The sequence below is a fragment of the Lepisma saccharinum genome, chromosome 14 (assembly GCF_977018435.1).
Source record: "Lepisma saccharinum chromosome 14, izLepSacc3.1, whole genome shotgun sequence".
Taxonomy (NCBI): domain Eukaryota; kingdom Metazoa; phylum Arthropoda; class Insecta; order Zygentoma; family Lepismatidae; genus Lepisma; species Lepisma saccharinum.
Window position 1 is genome coordinate 71,358,987 of NC_139242.1, and position 23,645 is coordinate 71,382,631.

The 23,645-nt window shown below is 37.3% G+C and overlaps 1 protein-coding gene across 1 annotated transcript in view; it reads left to right on the plus strand.

The window, feature by feature from the left end:
* Prp31 (pre-mRNA processing factor 31) overlaps window positions 1-23,645 on the plus strand; it is a 40,119-nt gene that overhangs the window by 13,005 nt on the left and 3,469 nt on the right. Inside the window, exons 4-9 of the mRNA XM_083135060.1 lie at window positions 1,050-1,254; window positions 3,812-3,981; window positions 10,917-11,074; window positions 14,111-14,251; window positions 22,389-22,538; window positions 23,229-23,456. Coding sequence (XP_082991186.1) covers window positions 1,050-1,254; window positions 3,812-3,981; window positions 10,917-11,074; window positions 14,111-14,251; window positions 22,389-22,538; window positions 23,229-23,456 — 1,052 coding nt within the window. The remainder of the gene's footprint in view (window positions 1-1,049; window positions 1,255-3,811; window positions 3,982-10,916; window positions 11,075-14,110; window positions 14,252-22,388; window positions 22,539-23,228; window positions 23,457-23,645) is intronic.

Sequence of the window (23,645 nt, forward strand, 5' to 3'; positions counted from 1 at the left end):
TACAGGGAGACTACATTGAAAAATAAAAAAATATCACTGTTGTAAGTCGTTTCTTTCTACTCCATTCCGAGAACTTTTCAAACCACCCTCGTATTCAATTGGGATGCTCTGTTTCATTCAATTTCTTGGATTTTGATGCGACATGTGAGATTGTGATTAAAATTACATGCATTACAATTTACAAATAATTATAAAAATGTCACTGTTTTATTAATATAGATACACTAAGAAATGGATTTCAAATATTTCATGGTTATTTATAAAATATAGAGGCCCATATTGTGAAATATTTATTTAGTCCTACATGCGAGAATAAAATATATAATAAACTTCTTTCCTTGAATATTTAATTTTAACAGGATCTCCTTTCTTCTCTTGCCGCCCTTTATGGTAAAATGGTTATTAGCACAGTGTACTACGATGCCAGGGGTCCCGGGTTCAAATCCAGGCAAATCTCGCTTCTCCATGTGTTCAATGGGACAGTGTTGTCTTGGCTCAGAGGACAAATTCCCTATCACATGTCACACTTTTCCCATTCCTGTAATAGTAGTTTTGTTTCAAAATTTCTCTTTCCTGTGAAAAATCCCAAGCTGGTTACTGAGTTTTGTACAATTGACATCACTGTGAGGCTCTATCGCTGGGATAGAGCGAACATAAGCTCCGCTATCTCAGGCAGTGTTTGGAAGAAAGACTCTTCAGGATGAAGCCTGGTGATGGTCTAAAATAAAGGTGCACCATAAACTATCGTTTTCCCCCATGTTCATTATTTGAGAGTGAAGCATCAGTCACTTTTGCTAGTCTGTTATTTCCTGTATTTAATCTGTACTTCGGAGATAACCTAACTAGATAGAATATAAGTGCCTGTTTGTCATATTATTGAGAACCTGTTTATAAGATTATTTTTTTATGATGTTTCTTCACGGAAAGTTCAGATATTCCCATGCTTTTCAAGTAACTTATGATTTATGCTCTTTTTTCTTTTCTTCATTAATTACTATGTTTTTTTTTCCCATTCATTTCCATTTATTAATCAGTATCTATTTTCCCAGCGGTTATTCACAGGTTTGCTAGAGACAAATACTCAAAAAGGTTTCCAGAGTTGGAGTCACTGGTGGTGGGCCCATTGGAGTATATGATGACTGTGAAGGAACTTGGAAACGATTTAGACAAAGCCAAAAACAACGAAGCGCTTCAACAATTTCTGACTCAGGCTACCATAATGGTTGTGTCGGTTACAGCTTCTACTACGCAAGGGTTAGTATTAATTGTAGGTGGGTTTTTGTTCAGGTTATAAGTCATAGTGTCATAAACAAGGTTGGCCAAAATAATTAAGAGAAAATGACTGTGATCACGTTTTGTGTTACTGCACCCGATAGAAGCAATTTTACTCCTTGTTTTAATTGCAGAGAAAGTTAGTACTCATGGTTTCCACAAAGCTTCTTTATTAGTTACTAAAAGTTACTAGTCACACAGGACAAAATTAACTTCCTATACCTCACCATCAGGCGCAGACTCAACAAGTTCGTAACCACAGAATACAGAAAACTAGATGCAGGCAACCGATATATACATGTACTTTCAAACCATCACCCCACCCAAACAAAATGCTAACATGTGGCTGAACTTCTACCAAAGTGCCTTCTCCTACTGTTCCAGAGAAGAAGATCTAAGGGGCGAGATAGCAACCATCACTGAACTAGCTCTAAAGCATGAATACACTGAATGGCAACTCTCCACTTGGTGCAGTAAAGCAGAAATCCAGGTCAGACAACCCACACATCCACAACCAACAACAAGAATAAATGGTTTGCCTTTCGCTACCATCCTACCACTTCCAACCCCCTTTCCATAGCCCTTCTCCCCTACAACATCCAAGTAGCGCACATACCAAGTGATTCATAGTTTGTTCTGTGCGAACTACTCACTTTTGACAAATTTTAAAAAAATATATTTTTATTATAAAATAATTAGAAATATAAGATAAAAGTCAATTACTTACGATAGCGTGAGTCTCCTTTGTAGATGTATGCTACGTTTCGGGGTTTCAATGGCCCCCTTCTTCAGTCTTTTTTAGGCATGGATTATCACCATGCCACGTGAAGTTTATCAATCAAGGAAAAGGTTTACGGGTTGGAATGGTAAAAGATAATTTGATAAAACTTGTTCCCATTTAAAAGTGAAATCCTTACCCCTTATCATAATTCACTAAAAACGTATACAAATTAAAGGTGGTTAAAACTATAAAACCTCAAAGTACCTGACTCGCGTGTTGTTACCAGCTGTTGCTTCCTTATGAAATGTAGGAACCAGCAAAAATGTGGTCTACAGATTTCAAAATGGAGTAAAATGGCAGTATGTTGAAATCATGCAGATGTATGTACTCCGTGGGGCAAAAGAAAAGGTAACTGAAGTCGTGTCTGTGTATTTATCGTACAATGACATGTTCCACATGCATGTCGTCATTGCGAATGACAAGTTACATGAGTTCAATGAGTTTAGACACCATCTGAGAGCACTCTTCAGGGAATACATCTAGCACTGAGTCAATGTTCTCGCGTAGTTGTTCCCGAGTTCGTGGTACTGGTGAGAAACAGTTCCTTCAACATTCCACACAGAAACGCATCACACATCATCAGGTCCGGAGAAAAAGTGAGGCAGTTTCTCTGGACACAAGGCATTCTGGAAACAGTTGCTCTAACTGTGCCCTCTTTCCCAGGCCTATATATGGGGTTGGCTTCATCTTGCTGGAAAAAATGCTGATGGAAATCCAGATTATTCAGATCACAAATACATAAATAAATTACATAAATCACTAACTTCATCTTATTTCCATGTTTCGGGTACCTTTTTTTACCGCAGCCTGTCTAAATAGAACATTTTAAACAACATATAATGTAGGGAGAGGCCGATATGAAATTTTCGCCGATACCGATAACCAATATTCTACCGATCCGATATAAAATTGGAAATGGTCCTTGAAGAACCTGAAAGGTTCATTGACCTCCTTAATAAATGTTTGTTTCAAGGTGACTGCAGTGCAAAATAAATTCATATTTAGACATTGTTTTTTAGAAAGTAGGGCATGGCGATTATCCATAAAAATTACAACAAATTGCCAGAATTTTGCACTAAATTATCAGATATTTATCAATATATCTGATCGGTAAAATAATCTGTAATTTTACCGATAAACTGATACATCGATATGCCTATATTGGCCGATACCGATAGAGTACCGATTAATCGGTTCCATCCCTAATATAATGTCTCCCTGGAAGCAGTGTTACTAACTGTCATTTTTGAAACAAGGAGTCCTGGGTTTGATTACTGGTGGAAGCACAGTTCACACTGATTTGGATACCACTTTAAACTGTAGGTGTAGTTCAGATTAATCTATCTGAGCATAAAGAGATAGATTCATTCACATGATTTAGGCCCAATATTCCACCAAAGAAAAGCACACTACAACTTACCTGAATTGTTAATTCTTCTAGACATAATCAACCTTTAAACTCACAAAGCTAGAATCTTCATCAGTACCCTTACAACTGTTGGTGTGCTGAAACAGGAAATCAACTGATTCCAATGTAGTCACTGATAACTTTTTTAACCAATCTAATGCTGATATTTAACAGACTTTTGTTATATAATATTTTAAAATAGAAACATAAGTGTTTGTTTCCAGAATTCTAAATATAAATGCTCTGTGTTTTTGCTGTTAACCACAAATTACTTGCTACAAAATGTGTCATTTTAGAATGCTGTTCTTTTCTTTGATGTTGCTAAAACCTTAATTCTTGCACCTTTTCAGGCAGTTGTTGACAGAAGAGGAGAAAGAAAAGATTTACGAAGCCTGCGATATGGCAATAGAACTGAACAACTTCAAGCTGAAAATTTATGAATATGTGGAAAGCAGGATGGCTTTCATTGCCCCAAATTTATCGCTGATTGTTGGTGCATCAACTGCAGCCAAAGTTATGGGTAAGAGAACTGATAAGTGTATGAGTAGTTTTTTGTAGTTTTGTTCCACTTTGTAGCATGTGGTTAATTGATAAAAGAGGTGAGAGAATGGACATTTCCACTAAAATTTATTCAAAACAATCTTTAGAAATGACACTATAGAGAAATGACCTGTGCACATTCTCTCGTTTCTGTGGTGAGCTCAAAACATGAACCACTATGTTAATATGCAGTGGTCAGAAGTAGCGAGCTACTTGTAGCGTCGCTATTGTAGCTAGCTACAAAATTTGTAGCTGTAGCTGTAGCGACGCTACATTTTGAAAATTGTAGTTGTAGCGGTAGCGAAGCTACAAAATTCCTGTAGTTGTAGCGAAAATTTCGCTACAGCTACATTTTTTCTCAGCATTTTGAGGTGAATTTTGAATGTGGCAACAGCCTCAGAAAAAATCGACAATAACCCTTAATTTTGCAGGAGGTTCATAAAGACAGTTTATTACATGGAGGTACAGATTATCTAGATTGTAGATTATAGATATCTGTGTAATTTAATTAATTAGTAGCTGAATAATTCAGATATCCAGATAACTAACTGACATATATGAATATATTCCTGTTAACAGCTACGTCTTTTTAGCTGCATCGCTATTTTGGGGAGAAACATGCCTCGTTTGCTGCACCACTGGAAAAAAGTGCCTCGTTTGTGTCACCCCCAGAACAAATCCTGTTGATATACATGGTGTAAGAGACATCAAAATGTCATTAATTGCTGTGTAAGACACAACTTGCAGTGCAAAAATGAGTGATGGATTTTCCACTGCACTGACAAGGAAATAGTGCCAGCAATAAATGGCTCAGTACGGTAACAGCATTGATCATCGTCAGTATATAGGATCTCACCAGCAGGAAATTATTGTTACAAGAATCATAGAATTTCTGGAATTACAATTATTTTCGCGATAGTATTTGTTCTCAAATTTTAAGAATACAATACGTTTAGAACAGTCAGGTTTACGACAGTTTCCTCAATAATTTTATCATATTACAAATAGTATGTACGAGTTATTGACTTTCCTACAGAAACTACAATTTTTCTTAGTTAATACGTATACATAGTTTTCAAATGTATGTATTTCTCTTACTTTTGCGTCACTTTTCTGTAACGTTTGCTAATCATGACATCATCATCATCATCATCCCTTGCCGTTTCCTGCCTCTGGCTGGGTCAACATACGTATAAGTCAAGCCTCTCCATTTTTTCAGGTCTTCCACCACTCCTCTCTTTGCACGGTGTTGCAATCTTGTCCTCTTCTCCTAACACTCAACTATCTGCTCTTTCCATTGGCATCTTGGTCTCCTCCTTGGCCTTATTCCCACTCCTTGTGCATTGTAAGCTCTTACTGGTAGTCCTTCTGCATCCATCCTCTTCATGTGTCCGAACCATCTCATCTGTGCCTGATCTATCCTGTCCTGACGCTTCACTACACTCACTGTGTGTCGGATCTCCTCATTCCTTATTCTATCCCTTCTAGTCTTCCTCAAAATACTCCTTAAAAATTTAATCTCCACTGCCTGCATCTTTTTTTTGTCTCTCTCTGTCATTGTCCAAGTCTCTGCTCCATACGCAATTATTGGCACATAGTATGTGTTATATATTACCTTCTTGCATTTCATAGGTACATCCCTGTTCCATATTAATCTTTGAACGCTTTGATATAGTCCACCACCCATTTGTCCTCTTCTGTTTACCTCCTCATCTATTCTTCCACTTCTGTCAATCATGACAATGAGGATGAATGGTTTATTTAATTATTATCTTATCTATAGTCACTTTCTACCTCTTTCGGCTAATTGTGAGAACGAGGAAGAATGATGAGCAGTGAGGGGAATGGAGGAGCAGGAGGATCCCATCCTCCCAACTTGGCATCTTTCCTAGTTTTTGTTTTGAGTCCATTTTATGCATAGATAAGCTGATCGAGACTGGACCCTAACCACTATGTGCCTCCGCTGGGAATCGAACCTGAGGCCCTTTGTAGTCAAAGGGCTTCAGGTACTTTTCATTCAAAATGCTGTCTTCATATCAGTCTATAAAAAATGAAATATTTATTCTCAAGAAAAATATGTTGATGTGAACATACGTAAATACGTAATCCTACCAAATTTGATTTGTGTATAGTTGTAATCATTAATTTGGGTAACACACTAATTGCAATATTCATATATCAAATATGAATTGATATGCCACTTGCATAGGTATGGTATTCTCAAAACTATAGTAAAAATAAGTAACTGAAGTAACACTGCTATCAAAATTATTGAATGACTGGAATCATGATAAAAAAATAACATAATCTATTTACCAGTAGTAGGAGATTTTTAATACCCATATGGTTGTTTTTATTTTTTATGCAGAAGTAGCGCAAAAAGTAGCGAAGTAGCGAGTAGCGACCAGGAGTAGCGTAGCGAGCTAGTTTTTGATAAATGTAGCTGTAGCAAAGCTACATTTTGGAAGAGTAGCTGTAGCTGTAGCGAAGCTACTTTTAAAATGTAGCGTTCTGATCACTGTTAATATGTCACTGGTCTGTGACTGGTTTCTTCTGCTTCAAGTGTTCAGTTGACTGTGGAGTCTACAGAGACAACACATGTGGTAGTTTTACCATCTGTGCAGATTTAAATAATGAAATTATGGAATAATGAACAATAGTGGGAGGGAAAGCTATGTGCTGTAATGATTATTCTTTTGTTAAACATCCCTCACACCGAAGATTAATGAAACACACATCATGTGTATGTTCCATCAAGTCACATGAAAAAAATTGCTTCTAAAATAGGTTATTGACCAAATTTTTAGAAATAAATTAAAAACTTACATGTATAAAAATTAGGGATGGGCCGATATGAAATTTTGGCTGATACCGATAAAGTACCGATATAAAATTTACCGATCCGATATAAAGTTAGAAATGGTCCTTGAAGAACCTGAAATGTTCCTTGATCTCCTTAATAAAAGTGTGTTTCGAGGTGACAACAGTGCAAAAGAAGTTGAATATTTAGACGATTACTTTTTTTAGAAAGTAGGGCATCGAGATTTTCCATAAAAATTACAAGAAAATGGCAGAATTTTGCTCTAAATTATAAGATATTTATCGATATATCGGATCGGTAAAATAATCGGCAATTTTACCGATAAACCGATACACCGATATGCGTATATTGGCCGATACTGATAGACTACCGATTAATTGGTCCCATCCCTAATAAAAATTTACCATAAAGTGTAGTGGAAAATATGAATGAGGTAAAAGTGGGTTGTTGAACTTTCATATTTTTCACTTTTTATTTGGATGCCTAAAACACACTTACAATTTAATAGTATATGGGTGAAACAATTTTATGCGGTATTGAACACATTATGCACAAGAAATTTAGTCTTTCCGCGTTGCTAATTTGGTAGTTTTTCTGAATAATTTCGAATGCTCATTGCCGTATCATCAGTGAATGAACTTTATCAGAGAGGTTTAAAAGTAAAATTAATAGGTATTCCATAAAGTTAGTAATCAAGTGTTTACTTTATTCTAAAAGCACGTCCCTTCCTTGGATAATTAAGAGATTCCTTATAAACCATTTTTCTTTAGAAATAGTCTTGTTGACATATTTTAAAAGTTTTATTTATTTGAAACTGGTTTCAGACAAAAACAAATGTTTTATTTACAAGCAAAAAGAATTTCTAAACTGCTTTGTTGCAGCTTTACTCACAATTGTTGGTTTATTTCTTTTCTGCCACTTTTGGCTAATTGCAAAGATACTTTACTCACAAGTAGAGCTCAGCTGATAGCCATACTGATACCAATACCACTTGAAAATTGGAACAATTAAAAGTTGTTCAAAATATTTATTAAAATTATTGTGTAAGTATTTCACTACCATTACGTGCATCAATTCAAGTTTGGAGAATAAAAAAATCTGTTGATAATAATTATACATAAGTGAGTTAGTAATTTTTTTCGCAAAACTTACTCGTAGATGTTCTATGTGGCCGCAGTGGCTCAGTCGGTAACACATGTGACTACCATGCTAAAGGTCCCGGGTTTGATCCCTGGCCGGTTCAAATCCGGGAACTTTTCTAACATTGGAAGCTGCCCCGGCGCCCACCCAGCGTCGAATAACATGGGTACCTGGGGGGGGGGAAACCCTGGGGGTAAAGGTGGTCAGGGGCGTGATGCTCCACTCATGACCGAATCAAGAAAGTGTGGGGCGTTATTCCCATACCTTCATGGCATGGTGCTAAGCACAGTGGAGTACTTTACCTTTTTTTAGATGTTCTATTAATTTCAGTTGCCTCTGCCATCATCTGCTTTTGATCTCTCTACTTCACTGCTGGGCTGGCTTCCAGGTCTTGTCATTTCCTTGTGTCCTGCTTGCACATAGGGAAATGACAGCAATGAAAACACTGGCATAGCCAGTTCGTCTGCTGCTTGTGCGGGGTTTAAGTTGTTGCAGTAGCAGGAGCCAAACTCCTCCTCAACCCCCACTCCTCCCCTGCCATAGCCTATGACATTTAAAAAAATCGCCCAAGCAGGTAATCCGATGTACTTAATCATCGCGGAGTTCAATCAACCAACGGTCCACCTTGTAAACTGGACAAATAAGTAAACCTCAGCGCACAACCAACCACAAACTAACCTACATTTTATACAACAGCACATTTCCCTAAGAACTAGTGACCTTCATAGCACAAGCTAACCATGCCAAACTTGATACAGTTGACATAACTCCATCCCAATTGACCTAGCCCTCACCTCGGTTGAAAGATGGTTACCATCAACAAAATTGCCTCAAAGGAAGTAACCGAGGTATCCAAGTTATTGGAAATCTGCCTCGGATGCAATTCTTTTCAGTTTGAAGACAAATTCCTCATGCAGACAGAGAGATTGGTCATGTGCCTCTTTCTGCACCCACAGCCATTATTGTGATGCACTTAGTCAAGAAGGACATTCTTTGCTCACCAGAACTCCAGTACATAAGATATGCAGACAACACCATCAACCCCAGGCTCGAATTCACCACAAAACTGGAAAACCAAGACAGCATCAACTTTCTAGATCTAACTATCAAAAGGAGGGACAAGGAATTTACCACCACAATCTACAGAAGATCAGGGGCAGGAAACCAGTATATTCACACGTTCTCCAATCATCCACTCAAACAGAAAGTCAATGTGTGGCTTAACTTTTACTGAAGAGCTTTCTCTCTCTTCACAAGATCCGAGTGAAGAAGTTACCATATTCACAGACAGAGGACTTGAGAATGGGTGCACAGTGTAAGCAGAAATGTAAGTTCGACAACCAAACCATCACCAGCCAACAAACAACAACAAAATTAAATGGATTGTTTTCTCTTACAACCATACCACATCCAACTGCCTTGCGAAGATCCTGAGACAATTTCACATAAAAGTAGCACACAAACTAGTGACCAAAATAGCCAGTGCTCTAAACAGAAATAAGTGATATTTCCTCTCACTCCTTGACAACCAAGGAGTACATAACAACCAGCGTGAGTGCAATTCGCATTACATTGGCAGATCAGTCAGAACCATCAATGAACGTATACAGCAGCACTTATCTGATGCAAAAAAGTCCCAACCAACCAGACTAGCAAAGCACCTCAAGTTCACGAACACAGCATCAAATAAGTTTAAGTTAGGCATACATCCCACACACTGACCGACACCAAAATCAAAGGCAATTATACACTTTCACATGATCTGAACATCGACAGTGGTCAGGTGCATCACATTTGGCTCCTGCTACTGCAAGAGCTTAAACCCAGTGCATGAAGCAGATGAGCTGGCTACACTAGCACTCCTAACTGCATGCAGGGAAACGACAGGAACCAGAAGTCAGCCAAGCACTGAAGCAACAAGTTCCCAAGCGGATGGTGGCAGGGGCCACCGAAATTAATAAAACATCTACAAGTTTCACGGAAAAAATTAGTAACTCGGTTATGTCTAATTATATGCATCAATTCAGCACTTAAAATATCCAAGAACTTCATCAGAATATAAAATTACCTGTTGTGTAATCACAAAATGCAGTTTTTCACTCAACACTGGTGCATAATAAATGAAGACTATTAATTTTTCATAATTTCTAGGATAATTAGACTCTGCAAAAGTGTTGCACAGCATTTTTGTGGACCCTATGAAAGACCAAAATGCTCAAAACGTATCAGCCAGTATCAGTAAATATATTCCAACCTATCCTATTGGCTCAGCTGTACTCACAAAACTTTTCAACTGAAAAGCTTATGTTGTAAAGTAATTATCTGGAAATTGTAGCTCAGTAAAGGATTGAACTTGGGTCTTTGGCATTTTGCACCAATGCTCCATTGCTGAGCTCCCAAGCCAATCTCTGGTCTCGTCACAACTTATCTGTGATATCTGTCAAAGTTTATAATGCTCATTCTGCTACTCCATGTTGCTTCTTGGGCACTCTTGGACAAGTGAACATAATGTGCTATCGTCTTTCAGTTGAATTACTTTCCTCCTTTGCAGGGAGATGGCATTAGTGTACATGGACAATAACAAGAAGAAGTTGTAGTATTCCTGATACAAGCATTATAAAACTACTGAGATCCAAATTATGAAAAATGTGGGGATGCTAGAGATGGCGTAGTAGTTAAGTGGTAAAACATTTGCAAGGTACCAAAGACACAGGTTCAGTTCATGGTTGAGTCACAAATGACAGAAGCTGGCCTCCATTGCAATGTGGTTAGCACAACACACAGGGGTCCTGGGTTCAAATCCCAGCCTCAAAACAAATTTCAGAAAACTGTTAAGTCGTGGGATATTGATAGGAATAAAGGTCTGGTAAAAATACTTACATGTCTTATTTCACCTTGTATTTGCTTACTTAGAAGAATGTTAAAATGTTAATAATTCTATTTATCCTTTGTAGGTGTGGCTGGAGGTTTGACGAAGCTCTCCAAACTACCAGCATGCAATATACAAGTCTTAGGTGCTCAGAAGAGAACTCTCTCTGGCTTCTCACAAGTTGCAATTCTACCACATACGGGATTCGTGTATTACTCTGACATTGTACAAGATACACCACCTGTGAGTACAAGAATTTTACTCTGTAGACATGCACTATGAAGAAATGCTCATAAACACAATTAATGGACCTTTAGTAGCGTATCGTTGAAATGTGTGCATTTCAGAAAATTATTACATAGATACGCACACATTGAAATGGACAGTGGAACCCTTATTTTATGTTCACGGATTTCACATTTTTCTGTGCTATACATTCCATTTGAATGGTGTCAACATGTCAAAATGTTATAAAAATTATCCCTGATTTTACATTTTCGTAAAATTTGATTTCTTCAACTTGGTTTCCTGGGAAATATAAAATTGAGGTTTCACTGTAACTAATAATTAACTCAGTAGCATGACCAGGATTTTCGAAAGGGGTGGGGCTATGTATACTTTCTTTAGAAGCTGTCCTCATTTTACCATCTTTTCCTGCCTTTGACGTTCTTTTTTTTAGGAATACTGCACCAAAGGGGCTGGTTATAATGCTTACCAACTCCCCCCTCCCTCCTTTGGGCATGCCACTGAAATAACTAGCAGCCTTCCCCCCTCTTTTCTGGTACCCATTGATTTGAGACTGGCAGAAACCCAAAGCCATTTTCAGAACAATTCGCACCTGAATCAAACCTGGTCCTCCCATGTGGTTGGCTACGGCTCAATAATTACAGTCTGTTGACATTAGTCACAACCATCTATGGAAGTGCTCATGTGCAACTTGGACAAGTTGGGTGGCAAAATGGGAGTGAAGGAAGCAAGTGGTACCGATATGGGAACCAGGTTTCATGAAAATTATCTGCTGCTGAAACGACATTGAAGTTTCACATCTAGTGATGCTGCCAGCAAAATATTGATAGGGGATGCTAACAAGTTGTAACCAAAACCTACAGTGTTGTTTCGCGTATGTCTCTACCTACCTCCCCTTTCACATGTAGATTTGTCTTGTGTGGCCTGATAGTACAGATAGATTTTCTGGATGTGGAACTATAAATAATGGACTGTTAAAAGTCCACCATTTGTGCAAATGGAGTCATTTCATTTGTGTCCCGTGACAAGGACGTGCCATTTACATTGAAAATGTGGACATCAGCCATTCATCGGTCATTGTGGAAACATTTCTTGTAAGAAGAATCTGTCTCAATACTCCGCTCTTTTAATTTTTCTCATTCACTGATGTACTTTTAAAGCAATATCCGTTAAAATGTATCCAGCTTAATGATTAAAATGGCTGTGACACCTACAGAGAAGCTTGCTTAAGCAACTTTATAAGATGTAGGAATCAGAAACTTAGGAATGTATGTAATGTAAATTGGAAGTTGACTGTATTTATAATTGTACCTGTCAGAGAGCAGGAACACAAAAGAAAGCACAACACACTTAACCCCTAAGGCCGGAATTTTAAACTCTGAAACAGGTGACAAATCTGTTACAGTTTTCATTTGATTGTTTTTCTTGTATGTATGCATTTCTTGCATTGTAGAATTATTTTCCTGTAGTTTACGGTTATTACAGGCATAAGAAAACAGTTTTTCTTTGTGACGTTTCCAAGATCAGGTTTGTCAACTCATATCATCGAAGAGAAGCATTTGATTAAAAAGAGAAGGGTTTTAAAAAGATTAACAGAAAAAACACAGAATTGAATGTCTGGGAAGCTTCATTCATTGCAGAAGAACACTGGAATAAATTAAATAATGAAAATGGTAACATAGATCCAGTATGGAGTTTTTTTTCCACAAATGGAGTAAGCCACCATCTTTAAAATTTAATGTAACAGAAAATACCAAGAGACTTTGTGAAAACAATGATGAATTTGAATTACCTGATGATATTTGGGATTCATAATTTTAAATAAAAAATAATGTGATAAAAAAAATATCTGAAATAAAAATAAAACATACTGCTTCTTTTCACAGTTAAGTTGCTATATTACAACAATGTAACATTGAGAACATCCATTATATAACGAATTCTTTTTGTTTAAAAAATTACTAACCATTGTTATAAATGTATCTTTAGTCAAAATGAAAATAAATGTCTGATGAAGGGAGCATGTGTTCTCCTGAAACGTCAAAAAGAAAAACTGTTTTCTTATGCTTGTAATAACCGTAAACTACAGGAAAATATTTCCTTTGATTGTTGAGATTCTACTTCAGCATAGTCTAAATCACTTTCCTCACTACCTGACAATAATCTAGAGGATGAATGAATCATAGTCACTTTCTTCAATAATTTCACGAATTTTGTCACTCACAAGACCCTTCAATCCGCTGCTCCCTGCCATCCTTTTTTATGAAAAACTACCGCAAACAAGGGACACACAAAAGTAACTTACAAAATATTTTCGCAAAATGACACTAGGTGGCAGTAAAATACAGTCTCACTAGCAAGCAGAAGAAAATTTGTTTCTTTCCATGGCAATAGATGGCACGAAACAGGCATTCATTTAGAGCCATGATGCGGACATATACGTCAAACTGCCCATGGTAGAAACGTGTAGGTCAGTACACTGTATGTCAAACTGGCCTTAGGAGTTAAAAATTAAAATTAAAATTCTGATGTTTTGCTGGATTCCTACCAGCAATGTCAAGGATAAAATTAGTTAAAAACAGATAAAGTAAGTAGGGAGACTATGTATATACTAGCTATCAGCTAGCACCTCACGGCTAATGCCTGGAAGTTGTGACATCAGTTTAATTTTTGATTGTGTTCTTGCTATGTGACAGATAAGACAAACATGCAACTTTTAGCACAGTGCGTTAGAAGTTATTTCTGTGAATATTGTTTTCATGATGAATGTGATGATTTGATGCTCCAAACTTCTGTATGTAAATGCAGTATTAAGAACAATGTTAGGGTAATAGGAGTAAGATTGATTAACTTAACGGTGGTAAATCTAAGATTTAGTAATTTTTTAATAAAGTATTTGTTTAGACAATCACAGGTTCAAAGTTTGATTTTCAGCTATCGAATAAGCTCTTGTTGGGTGCTCTTCGAACATGTCATAATTGATGCCTTTTGGATTTTTTTTACATTTGTTTCACTTGTCCTTGTACATTTTAGGACCTTCGTAGAAGGGCTGCAAGGTTGGTGGCTGCAAAGTGTGCTCTAGCCTCTCGTGTCGACAGCGCTCACGAGCATCCCGATGGTTCCATTGGAAAGATTCTGAGAGAGGACATAGAGAAGAAGCTGGATAAACTGCAGGTAAATTGAGAGAGGCTTAATGCATGCACTGGTTGACAGTTGTAATGAGGTAGCAATGCTTTTTAGTGTTATCCTCACAAGGTTGACAAGTAGCCACTGTCTATTTAGGAAGGATACTGTTAGGGAGTTGATAAGAGGGTCAGCTGTCTTTTGCTGTGTTGTTTTTAATGCACTCAGCTGTGAAATTGAAAAATCTTTGTCTAAAAGTTTATACGTGTGTGTGTGTAAATGCTCTTGCCAAGGTTGGTTTTTGTTTGGTAGCCAGGGAATTCAACGGTTAGTTTTCCACCAATGGCTTTCTGGTTTAAAATGTAACAAATGGGCTTTCGCCCCAGTGGTTGGGGCAGTCCAGTTTTCTTAGAGGTATAAATACCCGGTTCTGACTTGTTTGGGAGATACACCGACAGAGATGCTTTGAGGTTTAGATAATGTCGAGTTGAAGTCGAATTTCAGCATACTGTTGGAGAGTGCCAAGTAGCTAGTTTTCACCAGTGGTGGCTGGTGATCTGACTTTATGGGTGTGCAGCTGAGCCTCGCATCCAGAAGAAGTGTTTTATCACCCCTCTCAAATACTCGCTCCCGTTTTTGCATACATAATGATGCTAAAAGTATTGACAGCATAAGTTATGAGCACCTTTTACTGATTGATTTGGTGCTTTAAGTCCATTTTATGCACAGTAAGGCTAATAGGGACTGGACCTACAGTTTAAGCTGGGATCCGAACCACTATGTGCCTCCACAGGGTATCAAACCTGGTACCCCTTGATTACAGGGCGACGACGTTACCACTGCGCCATCGGCGAGGCTGCACCTTTTACTGAAAATGAGACAATGGGAGATTTTTATTTCATGAAATATATGTGTGAATTTTCCGTCGATCATGAGAAGAGCGATGTTATTGGGTGTAGATATTTCAACATTCGATAACATGACAAAATCCCTAAAATCATAAAAATATCGATCTACAATATTCAGTGTTATTCTTGATTTGCAAAATATTTAGTACTTTCTACCTCGCTCTGCTGATATTAGTGAACAAGAATAATAAGTCCACTTTATGCACAGAAAAGCAAATAGAGATGATCTACAGTTTAAGGAGTGGTCCAAACCACTATGTTCCTCCACTGGGTGTGTGGCTGTTGGTTTTAAAAAGAGTTGGATTTATTGTTATCAAGAATTAATTGAATCTACTGCTAAATAACTTAATAAGCTTATTGCAAAATCATCTAGCAATTTAAGCTAAGAAATGGTATTACATAAATACATACCTACAATAAACATGCTCTTTAACAGCATTGAAGTATTTTCAAAATAAGGCTATTATGTTTTGTCATTAAAACCGTAAATATATAATGTAGTTATATTGGAGGAATGTGAAAAGTAGGAGAATCAGGGTAGAAAGTAGGGGGTGCCAAAATTCCACCTTGCCAGGGTGAAAATTTTATCTTGAGCCACTCCTGCAAACATGGTATCCGGTCCAACGACGACATGCAGAAAATCAGTTGTAATCTATCTAGCAGTTGTTTATTTGCAATGACCGACTGACCAAACCAACAAAATCAAGCTAAATCAAGGGAATAATAAATATTAAAGAAAATTATATTACTCACTCAGTCCACACTACCCTGCTTTGTACTTCAGAATTTTTCTTTCCCTTCCACCTTATCTGTCTTATTACTGCAGTCGCTACTGCATGCTTTGCTAACTTCCCTCCATCTATTCAATGACGTTAAATATTACATCTCTGCTTTCGCTATGTATAGTTTTGCCTTTCATCAAGCTCACTTTGCATGAAACAGGAATGAGCTTTTGAAAGTGTAACAATTTTACCACACAATGGAAACAGTTGACTGATCCACGTTTTCCCTTCGTGAATGGATAATTCGACTACAGTACCACAAGGACAGTTTATTTTGGCCAAGTTGCACTAATAAGCAAGGGCAATGCAAGACATTGTTCAAAGCACACGTTTCGCTTTCTCCCCCTCCCTTTTTTTCGGAACAGTGAAGGCGAAAATACCATAGAAATTGGGTTGCCTCTACTCCGGTACACTATCTCAAATGGAACAGGATTGCAACACTGCATTTGGAACACAACACTAGCAGTGCGAGTTTAGCCGATAATACTGCACTCTAGAAGAGCGAATGCCTTCTCTTTTCTTGTGTGCTGCAAACAGCAGTAAACAAGCACACGGCAACTTCTGCAAAGCGAACATATCTCAGTCCTAGGTGCTTGTAAAGCGAACCTGATGGGGCAGGGGAACATTTGATGTTTTGAAGGAGAAAGTGTTCAGTGAATAAGTATAATAAAAATTAACTGCATTACAGATTTTTTGGGTGTGCACGTCTGAATAGGCAGGGATTTGCGTGATAAACTGCGAGAGTGGATAAGCACTATGTTAAATAGTGCAATCATGGAGCTAAGTTCTGAAAAGTCCATTCATCTGTTGCAACATCCACCCACACATCAACAAAACAGCAATACAGACTGCACTCAACACACTAGATACTTCAGTTAGGAGGGAGGCAAAAGTTAACTCATAGGTGCTAACCTTTCAAACAGTCGGTGAACACATACTCAAAAATATCTTGTGGCTTGCTGGGTGTAAAGAAAGGTTACACCAGATGAATTAATATATTTATTACAAACACAAAAAAAATGTCTGTTAGCACACGTGTCTTTTATCTGTAACTCTCATGTGCATTTACCGGTACCACACACATGCTTTTACTTGCATCACTTCTGGTCTCAAAGAGATAAGCGGGGTGCAGGGAACATCCAATTTATTCCTCGTAGTGAGTCACCAGCGGGAGTATGGGAACCTAATTTTATTTAGAACTGGTCGCTGATGATATCATGGGCTCCCGTGCAGAAGAAAGTAGGATGCACACGGTACCAGCCTTAGCTGGGAACTGGCCTCAGCCAATCGGTATCTCCAACGAACGGGAAGTAGGAGACTAACCTTGGTCACTAACCGGTTTGATGCTTCCGACAAGCAGGTGCTAGGTGAGTGACAAAAGTTAGGAGGGAGACACCCCTGAGTGTTAGCCAGGAATTGGCAAGCCAATCGGTGCTCCCTATGCAGGGACGGCAGGTTAGAAACGAAGGTCCTGGTACTTCCCAGGCAAGCCAGGCAGGTAGAACCTGAGTATCTATCAGCGGAAGCGATTGGACCAGGTAGGTAGGTTGCTGCTAGGCTCTTCTTCTTTCTTCTCCCTCCTTCCTTTCGGCTGAGAAACCTCTTTACCCTGGATGTTTGCCAGTTGACATCAGGGAGCCAACTGAGATCTTGGCCTCGCTGCGCTGAATTTATACTCGCTGTGGCGCATGGGCGGCAAAAATCCTAACTAAGTCTATACATTGCCAACCCACTTTTCATTTACTTCTCTGTGCTGAGAATTATCATGCTTTTATACTGAGAAATCGCTAGTGGAAAAATCACTACATGCACATGTTAACCTAAACGAAAACTGTGTGCTTTAAGACAATACAATTAATAATGAGTCGCACAGGACTCTGCATTTCTAAACAATGGATTTAACAATGTAAGTGACAATAATTATTAACCTTAGAAGAACAAGTTAAATTAAATACTCAAAAGTGTATGCCTCACAGGGACATTCGGCTCAACTCTTTTAACGTTCAGAAAATATATTTTAAAAGGAAAATAGTGACCACGAGGGATCTATTAATAAGTAATAAGTAAGTGATGACCACATAGTGTCGTTACACTATAATAGAGCAAAAGGCAACCTAGAGCGGATTTGTACTGGAGCAGCTGCAATGGAACATTGTAATACGGAGAAGGAGATGAGTGTAAATATATTGTACATAAGAGATATCTTCATGAGACGTTTTCACAAAACACTTTTCAAATAATTTTCCCATTTTTTGGTAACAACTTCAAAAGCATGAATATGTCGTAAATCTATTGATTTCACAAGGTAGATAGTATAGCATTCTCTCCCTACCACACATCGCATGCCTTGGTGACAGATGTTTTAATCTGTGGAACTTTCCTTAACTTTACTTGTCTCACTAGAGATATGGGCCCTTGATCTGTATTGCGCCAGGTACATTTTCTATCAGTCCAATCTTTTTTTTCACATAATATTGTATCTTATGAAGAAGGTTAGTGCAAATCACTTGTACTTCAAAATTATAAAATTTAATTCACTATATTCCTTGAATTCAATATTACTTGTAGCAAATATTGTTACATGACTCGAAGAATACCATACAAGTATTGAACATTGCCACTGCAAGAAATACGTATATTGGTTGTTTACTTAACATGCAGAATTTTAGCATTTTGATGAACGACTCCAACAAGCAGTGTACACCATTAAGAATTAAGAAGAGCCCGACCCTGTGGTCTAGTGGTTAGCACATCGCGCTGCGACGCCAAGGGTCCCGGGTTCGAATCCTGGTCGGGCTTGGTTGTTTTTGAATGTCCATTCATCAATTTCATCATTTCATCACTCATACCCATCTTCGCAAATTAGCCAAGAGGCACAAAACGCGAAGTAAAATAAACTAAATCAATCAATCAAGAATTAAGAAGAACTAGGGATATATGCCTAGATCTTGAAATGCTCGCTTCTTTGTTCAGTGTTGCTAAATCTTAGAGGAGTAAAGAACCTTGATAACACTGAAATATTAATTGTTCCAAGAAAAAGTGCTTATGTAAAAAACACAGTTTTCATTCATTTGAAATTGAATTTTGCATATAATGCGAATTGTCCCCATTTTTGCAAATTTCAACACATTTTGCACTTAAAAAAATACTGTGAAAATCAACATTCTTGTGTTGTAGGCTTAAAAATATAAAATACCATGCTTATGGGTGTGTAACGTCCACCTCCTCCGCTTCAAAAGAAAACCTATGCTGTGTGTTATACATGGAATAATTTCGGACAGCTGCATGAAACCATGGGTAAATTGATGTTTTCCATTATTTTTCACCTTCTATCAGAATATTTTACATCAAAAAGCAAAGTCGCAGGGTTCTGGTGGGAGATCGACTTTGCACCCACCATCACACAGGAGCCTTAAGATTGTAACATCGGTTTTGTCAAGCAAGAAACTTTTTGTGATACAAAACGAAGATGAAGATGTAATTTTAGTTACATTTGGCAGAGTAGAGTGCTGAAATAGAAACATGAATATTGGGAAATAAACATAAAAAAAATCAGTCCCTAGCAATGAGTGAACTTCAATACCAAGTTTCCAATAGAAAGGTCGTCCATTGCCATAGAGCTAGCTATTCAACACACAGCATGCCATGCAAGGAGAGTATTTCAAGATCTGGCTGTCTCATTTTTATTTCAGATAACTACAAATATTTTATCCCCCCACAGATTTTCAGTTTATATCTTTGCAATATTCGTTGTAAGACAATTTACAACAGGGAACACAATGGAAGCTGAAATGAAGATTAAGCCAGAACTGTTTTGGCATAACCCAGGCATGTTGTGCTAGCTGGATTCAAGTCCTGGTCAATTTTTCAGTCAGTTTCTACAATTCAAACTGTATTGTCATTCAAAACTGGTTTCACACTTTCCCCCAGTTTTATCCATTTATAACTGATGGAGATGAAAGGTTGAACTTAATCAGGATTCCTACTGACCTTGAAAATATGGAAAAGTTGAAGAATTCAAACTTTGAGTGAAAAGTCAGGGAATCTACCATATTTCCTTATGTATAATGCACACTTTTTTCCAAATTTTTGGCCCCCAAAAACTGTGGTGCGTGCGTATTATGTATGGAATGATTCAGACAGCCAACATGAAACCATACAGGGAGGGTCGTTCCATGATTTTGTGACACTTGCATTGATTTTTCATGTTTATGGAATCCTATCATGTCATATATCATTGTAAAGCTTAAATCCTGCAGTTTCTGAATATGGTAACGGTATTCCATTCAAGAGGGTGACTCTAATGTGCAATGCTGTTGAAATTAGCTCATCACAAAATGAAGAAACGTGCTGATTTTTATGGTACTTTGGATGAAAGAAAAGACAAGTAAAAAGAAAATAATAATTAAAATGTATTACTAGCCAAAAAATATGATATGGAGTGTGTAAATGTCTTAATGGAAGAAGTCTTGGCAATTAGAAAAAGTAAAGAAGGATTGAGCAAAACCACACATAAAAATTGAAAGGCCATTTCCCACGATTTTTTACTTTGCAATGTAATGTTCTGTGACACCAAGAAGAGCAGTGCCGTTCTGGTGGAATTCGAGCATGCACCTCCTGTCACATGGGATGCGTATCAGTGGTATTTGTTGGGCGAGAAATAATAGGAAATAACTTCTTGAGTACTGCAAATCCATAGGGGTTTAGAGGTGGTGTAGGTTGGTGACTCATTGTATACACAAGATGATATTCTCCTCTTGCTCTACATAGCAACAGGTGACTCATTGAATAGGTGTGATGTCATTCTTTCTTGATGAACATAGCAACAGCTTTAAGTCCTACAACTGAGAAACTTGGATTGTACTGTGCATTATTTTTCGTTAATTTTCCCCATCAAAAACCAGGGTGCACATTATACAGGCATAAATACGCTAATATATAATTGTTGTGCCATTTGGTTAATATGTAATCACCAGGGCCTGGAAGTTGACTGAAAAAATATGAGAAAAAGACCCTTCAAAATGCCGGTAAAATTGGTGGAAAGGACCGAAAAAATAAGACAAAAGACCTACAAAATATGTTGTTTCTCTGATCATTTATTAATACAATTTACAATATTTCTTCACATGTTCCGGTCTGTTCCCAGCCATCACATGCTTCCAAAACACATACATGGACTAACATTAATAAAAAATGTAAAAAAAAAACTATATTTTTTTTCTCGTAAGACGTACTTGAAGAAAGTTTTTGAAAACTCTGTTTAATTTTAGTAAAAGTTACATACCTTACTCCACATTGCAGTATACCACCAAGGTCATCATCAGGTGCTCTGGTGTGAAACGACCAAAGATTCTCCGACAGAACACTTCGGTACATTGTTTTTCTGTAGAAACTTTTGCTTCACACAGTTTACAGAAGAGAATTGTTCCATCAGTTGAAAACACATCGTCTCCAAAATCAGATAGATACAAGTTGTCGTAAAAAAACATGACTTTGATGGTTTAACCTTAGGCATCTTGAAGAGCACTGAAACAAGTGGCCTCATAGAACTGTCTCCCTGCTAACTCTCCCACTAACGTTGCTGCCAAAGAGCAAGAAATAAAACTCTTACAGTTGGCACTCTCCACTGCCTGCTCCGCACCTAGTATTGCCAACAAGTGGTAGTTAATTGTTGCCACAGAAAGATGTTGGCTATTGTTTCAGTAATCCCGCCTCCTACGTGCTTTTGCTGGCAGTTGAGCAATTGTTAATTTTGTATGAAAATATTACAAAAACTTGAAAGAGAGCTTGAAAAGGACCAAAGAGATACAAAATATTTTTAAAAAATACTACAAAAAGTGGGAAAAAGAACAAGAAAGGTAAAATAAAAGTTATGGATTCTGACTCCCTTTCGTGTGAAATGGATAAATACCTTCCTTGGATACGTCTATTGCATCACAAAGAAAAGGATACATTTCCTGAACTTCCGGGCCCCGGTAATCACTAAGTTACTGCAGCAAGTGTTTTCATATTTCCAATCCAGAAATATACCTTCAACAGAGTTATAATAAGGTAGATCATTACAAAGTGTTCAGGAAATGACTTGTAAAATCAAGAAATTTGATTTGGTGGTCTGTTTATATAGAACCTACTTCATTGTATGTAATAAAGAGTAAGTTTCTCATAATGAATTTTAAGGAATGTTATCTTACTTGGCAAAAAATCATCTGTGGTGTGTTATCAGTCATACCATTTCTTTAATAACTTCATATTAAAATTCATGATAGATGCTGTAAACGCTGTTTAAAATTACTTAGTGAAATTTTGTATTTCCACGTTGCACAATTTAATGGTTAAATCCTATCGTACCCTTAGTGAATGAAGGCAGAGAGTCTTCGAAATTAATAGGATTTAACCATTAAATTGTGCAACACAGAAATACAAAATTTCAAAATTCATATTAAATGATTCTGCAATTTGCTTTGATATGGCAATACATGCACTGACTTTATTCTGTAGGAACCACCTCCTGTGAAATCTATTAAGCCGCTTCCAAAACCAATTGACCCCAGCAGAAAGAAGCGTGGAGGAAGGCATGTGAGGAAAATGAAGGAGAGGTATGCAATGACAGAGCTTAGAAAACAAGCCAACAGACTGAACTTTGGAGAGGTAAAATATTTTGTTTTTCACTAGTTGTAAGGTCACTGCTTGTAACAAGAAAGAATTTGCTGTTTATATTATGAAATAGTGAATAAAATGTACTTTTTAATTATTTTTTTCTTCATTCACACTCCATCTGCATTTAATAAACATGTATGTAATTTGAATCAGTGTTCAAAATTAGTGGTCAGAAGTGAAAGGTGTGACTAATTTTTAGTTGGAATTATTAGCATTTACAAGTTCAAATCTGACTGTGTTTTTTTTTAGTTTGGTGCATATTTGGATCTATCAAGTCACAACTTTTGATAACTTGGTTCTATTCTTTAATAACATTATGGAAAATGTGCATGTTTCTTCAATCCGTTTTAATGCACGAACATGGAATATTTATTGATTACAAGTAATTGGCAGTTTGTCCAATTAGTTCATATTATACTTTATTGTATTTTGTTGTTTTCATGTCACCTAAATTATAGCACCAAAAAAAGTTGAAAGTCCAGTTTCAAACCTTGATTTGAATAGTGTGTAATGTAATTCAGTGCTGTCCTGTAAGTTAAAACACTACAGAGTGGTATGAAAATTTACTTCAAAATATCTGGAGATTAGTATTTGTAATGCACTTGAAATGCTCGCCATACGTGGAGCATAGTTATTGGCTGAAGATAACAACGTATCTCACTCCATTTGTTGCTGTCATAGATTGAAGATGATGCCTACCAGGAGGATTTGGGCTACACCCGTGGTACGATAGGAAAGACTGGAACAGGCAGAATCCGTCTCCCTCAAATCGATGAAAAGACGAAGGTCCGCATATCAAAGACCTTGCAGAAGAATCTTCAGAAGCAGCAGCAAGTCTGGGGAGGCAGCACCACTGTCAAGAAACATGTTTCCGGAACTGCTTCAAGTGTTGCCTTCACGCCATTGCAGGTACTTGTTGTTCATACTTTGACATTGCATATTATTAGTGTTGTTTTGTCACTATACTTTAGTACTTTAGACTAATCTACAAATTTTTATATCAGACAAGCTATTTGGAAATAAAAGGTTCAAAGATTAATATAGAGAAGGTGTGAGCATGCATCCTACATAGAAAATGTTTCATCTTTCTATTAATTT